General features: G+C 39.8%; 1 protein-coding gene across 1 annotated transcript; it reads right to left on the bottom strand.

The window, feature by feature from the left end:
• Window positions 1-2,424: 2,424 nt before the first annotated feature.
• LOC149196090 (putative xyloglucan galactosyltransferase GT17) lies at window positions 2,425-4,026 on the bottom strand. Its single transcript, XM_089408159.1, has one exon. It carries the CDS (start codon window positions 4,024-4,026, stop codon window positions 2,425-2,427), a length of 1,602 nt encoding a protein of 533 aa, XP_089264285.1.

Below are 4,026 nucleotides of genomic sequence, written 5' to 3'. Positions count from 1 at the left end.
TGCCGAACGACCAAATGGACGAGGGTGTCCGAGGGCATTTGTCTGAACGACAGTTTGGGCGAAGTCGTGTAAAGGAGTTCGGGTGAGGGTGTCGGGCCAAACGACTAAACGGGCAAAGTCATTCGAAGACATTCGGGCGAAGTCGTGTGAAGGCGTTCGGGGGATGGCTTGCGAGGGCACCGAGCTGAACAATCGAATGGGCGGCGGCGTGCAAGGGTGTTGGGCCGAACGATCAAAAAGCGAGGGCGTGTGAGGGCGCCAAGCTGAACCACTGAACGGGCGAGGTTGGTTTGAACATCTGAACGGGTGAGGGCGTGCAAGGGCATCTGCCTGAACGAGTTGAGGGCGTTCGACTAAATGAGCCAAGGCTGAACGATGTGCTGAACAATGCGATGGTGAACAAGGTGCGACAAGAAAAAGTATCCTTGGGCACCCCAAACGGTGGTTCGAGTGGACTGAACGATGCAGGCTGACTTGCACGATTTGACAGATATTGTACCAAGGAAACATGGGGTTTCCTACGTAAAATTGAATACTTTGTGAAGTATTGATATTATCGAGTAGACTCATATTTCAAGGAGTTGCACCTCTTGGTTTCTTATACGTTGTGCATATATGTTAAAAGATAATAATGATGAATGATGTATGAATGTTTTCGCTATGCTAATGAAAGTATACTTAGGAAAGTTGAAAAATAAACTAAGTATAGAAAGTAGGCATAGTCCACGATCGCAAGTATTGTTAAAAAGAAAATGGTTGGTGGTGTCGCACCTCCTATAATGCAGTTGGAAAAGTACCGCCAGTGTAGGGGCATGACAATGCGGGTTCTACAACCCAGTGTGAAGGCGATATATAAGTATGTTTGTCTATCTTAAAGTGAAAATAAACTATTCTCTAAATAGAAAACTAATCCCGACTATAATAAAAGAGAAACAAACATATGTTATGCATATTTAATTAGTTGTCCATATGACCTAATATAATTTCATGTAAAGTATTTAGAAGTAAAACAATAAAAAAATATGTGAGTAAGATGTTTAAATCTTATACTTTTCAAAAAAAATACATGTGATGTCAACTTCAAATATATCTATATATAAAAAAAAATGTCAAAACAAAATATTTAATGTTGTAAAGAATAAAATATCCAATAACTTATGAATAAAATATTTTAATATGAATTAATATTGATGTATATTTAAAAATATATTAATAACAAGAAAATCGGTTTAATGTGTGTTGATACCAATATCCGATATATAAGTATGTTTGTCCATATTAAAATAAAAATAAATATTTTTAAATAGAAAAACAATGTAGAATATAATAAAAAACACATTGCATATTTAATTAGTTGTCCATATGACCTAATATAATTACATGTAAAGTAATTAGAAGTAAAATATATATAGAATACTATGTTTAAATCTTATACTTTTCAAAAATATTTTAACACGTGATATCAACATATATATCACGTATAAAATAAAATATATATAATACTAAAAGAAAATATTTTAATGTTATATAGAATAAAATATCTAATAAACTATGAATAAATTATTTTAATATGAATTATCATGTTATGTAATCTTATCTATAATTAAAACAGATTTATACTGATATAATTTAACCAAGTCAAAATATTGACCTAAAATTACAACATAAACATAAACATTTTTACGTTTAAAAAACGCCCTTAACGCAAATAGATGGTCAAATGCTAAACATCCCTTAACACAAATAGATGGTCACATGCTAAACATTTGACCAAATTATAAGCCACAAGTGAAAAGTGAATGCATGCATAAGCCACTGCAAAACAAATCCTCACTCAACACGCAATGAGGCTTTACAACCACGATACACATTCCCTTTTCTCCTCTCGACGCGTTCAACGCACCACATACGAGACAGATGTACACCTTTGACGGAGGCCTCTCCACTTTCTTGCGCACCACGCTTTCTTTTTGGTCGTCAGTATTCTTTCACTTTAACACACCCATCCAGATTTTTTTGATTGAGCGAGAAATAGGGTTTCATTTGAAAAACTCTTTTCAATTTAAAATTATTTATGTGAACATTTTTAATCGAAATTCAAATAAAAAACACTGATGACATGTATCATTAAAACAAAATACTCAGTTCAGAATAAATCAGTTAACTTTAACTTTAATTATCTAAATCGATAAAAGTGGTCATCGAATAACTGGATAACAATTGGCTTGGAGAATATAATGCTGATGGGAACGTTTTTGACATCATGTTACTTTACAACATGTAATCCACTAACAAAACAAATCTGGTTTTTTTCAGAGCTTACTTCCTTCAATGGTAAGATAAACATTTGGAAAAATTATATTTCCATTACTGAAACCATGGCGGATTCCATCAAATTGCCGGAGCGAGCGACAGTCGTTGGCTTTAGATGGGTTTCACATGTCTGCTCTTTCGCCGCACATTGTTTCTCCGTCTGCTTCGGGTTGTCAGGGAGGCGAGATGTTCCGGTTTAGTCTCATCTTCTTCCTCTGCAATTTTTTTGAAGAGGCCTTCAAGCGCTAGGTCGAAAGAATCTGCGTAGCCTACATTTGAGTGACGAGGATCTGCATATGTTAGGGAAGGAATCAACCCAATTACTTCCCTTCGCATCTTCTCTACTTCATCAGTACTCAACGACAGTAGATGTTGCTCGATGCTCAGATTGGCAGTGGCCTGCACGCTCTCTTCTGGAATATATACCGAATACGAGCTTCGATTGTGGGGCAAATGCCATTTGTACTGCGTGTACGCCGAATGCTCTGTGAAAAAAACTGGTATGCAACCTGCAAGCATAGAGTCAAAAATAGAACGCCGCGTGAAGGAATCCCCCTGGGGTTGTAGGCAGAAAACGGAGTCGGTGAAGAGTCGCATCAGTTCGTTGGGGTTGTGGCAGATGCTTGGCCCTTGCTGGCATCTCAGCATCTTACAGTGTTGAGACAAAGAGCATTGGTTCAAGATGTTGCCTCTGATTGACGCCTTCTCGAGTCCGGGGCGAGGGGCGCCTGCGAAGGAGAAGAGGATTCGTCTTCTCTTCGATTTCATTCTCTTCTGCCACCGCTCCATTTCTGACCGCGTCCCGGGATGGAAATAGGAAGGATATGGGATCCCGTACTGGTTCTTGCGCCACGGGTGGCCTTCGATTACAAGACTCGACATGTTCTTCATCTCAGGCAGAAGCAAAAGCTTATTGCCCCACGCACTCGGGCTATCTCGCTCTCTCAGAAAATCCCAAGCAATCCGTCCCATTACCATAAAATGATCTCTTCCCCCTCTTTTCTTCCACTGCTCTTTCCTTCTCAGAAACTCCACTAGTTCGATCCCGGCGCGATCCCTCACCGTCAAATTCTGATCTCCAGCGTGCGTGGACATATCGAACCCTGCGTAGAAAGGAACGTAAAACAGCGTTGCTTTAGAAGGATCCGAAGTGAGGCATCGGTAGCGCCTCATTCTCTCGTGAAAAATCACTTCCGCCGTAAACTGATTGGTAGCAAACCATGATGATCCTGCAGCCTCAGCGTCTGCCTGACGGCCGCCTAGCTCCTCCCCCAGCTCCAATAATGGCTGGCCGAGCCCTGAATTGGCTATATGCGGGCACATATTCGTCCACACGCTCAAATTCTGGCATTCTCTCAACAAAAGTTTATTGAATTTTGAGGGTAGATTGTACATATAAACATACCTGCCATTGCAGTCTTCTGCCAACAAATTTTCATGTTTAGTACCTTTGAATTCATTCGATCCGGATCCGAATCGCTGCAATGTCGAAATCACCATGGTTTGATCCGTATCGACCGAGGGTTTGTTGGTAACCTCTGTCAGTGCGTGTACATCGTTGAAGAGACTGAATTGCGGTCGATTCGTTGTCTGTAAAGCACTTCTAAATCGATCTGTACCGTCGGTGAAGAAGACTGGCAAGAGAATAGTCCCCCAAAAAGAAGTGCATAGGAAAACGAAGTAGAATATCTTGTGAGATTTCTGCTTCGCCAT

The sequence above is a fragment of the Pinus tabuliformis genome, chromosome 2_2 (assembly GCF_031772625.1).
Source record: "Pinus tabuliformis cultivar Carrire ecotype Pingquan chromosome 2_2, CPIR1, whole genome shotgun sequence".
Taxonomy (NCBI): domain Eukaryota; kingdom Viridiplantae; phylum Streptophyta; class Pinopsida; order Pinales; family Pinaceae; genus Pinus; species Pinus tabuliformis.
The sequence above is the reverse complement of the archived record's forward strand: the minus strand, read 5'-3'. Positions and strand labels throughout refer to the sequence as shown.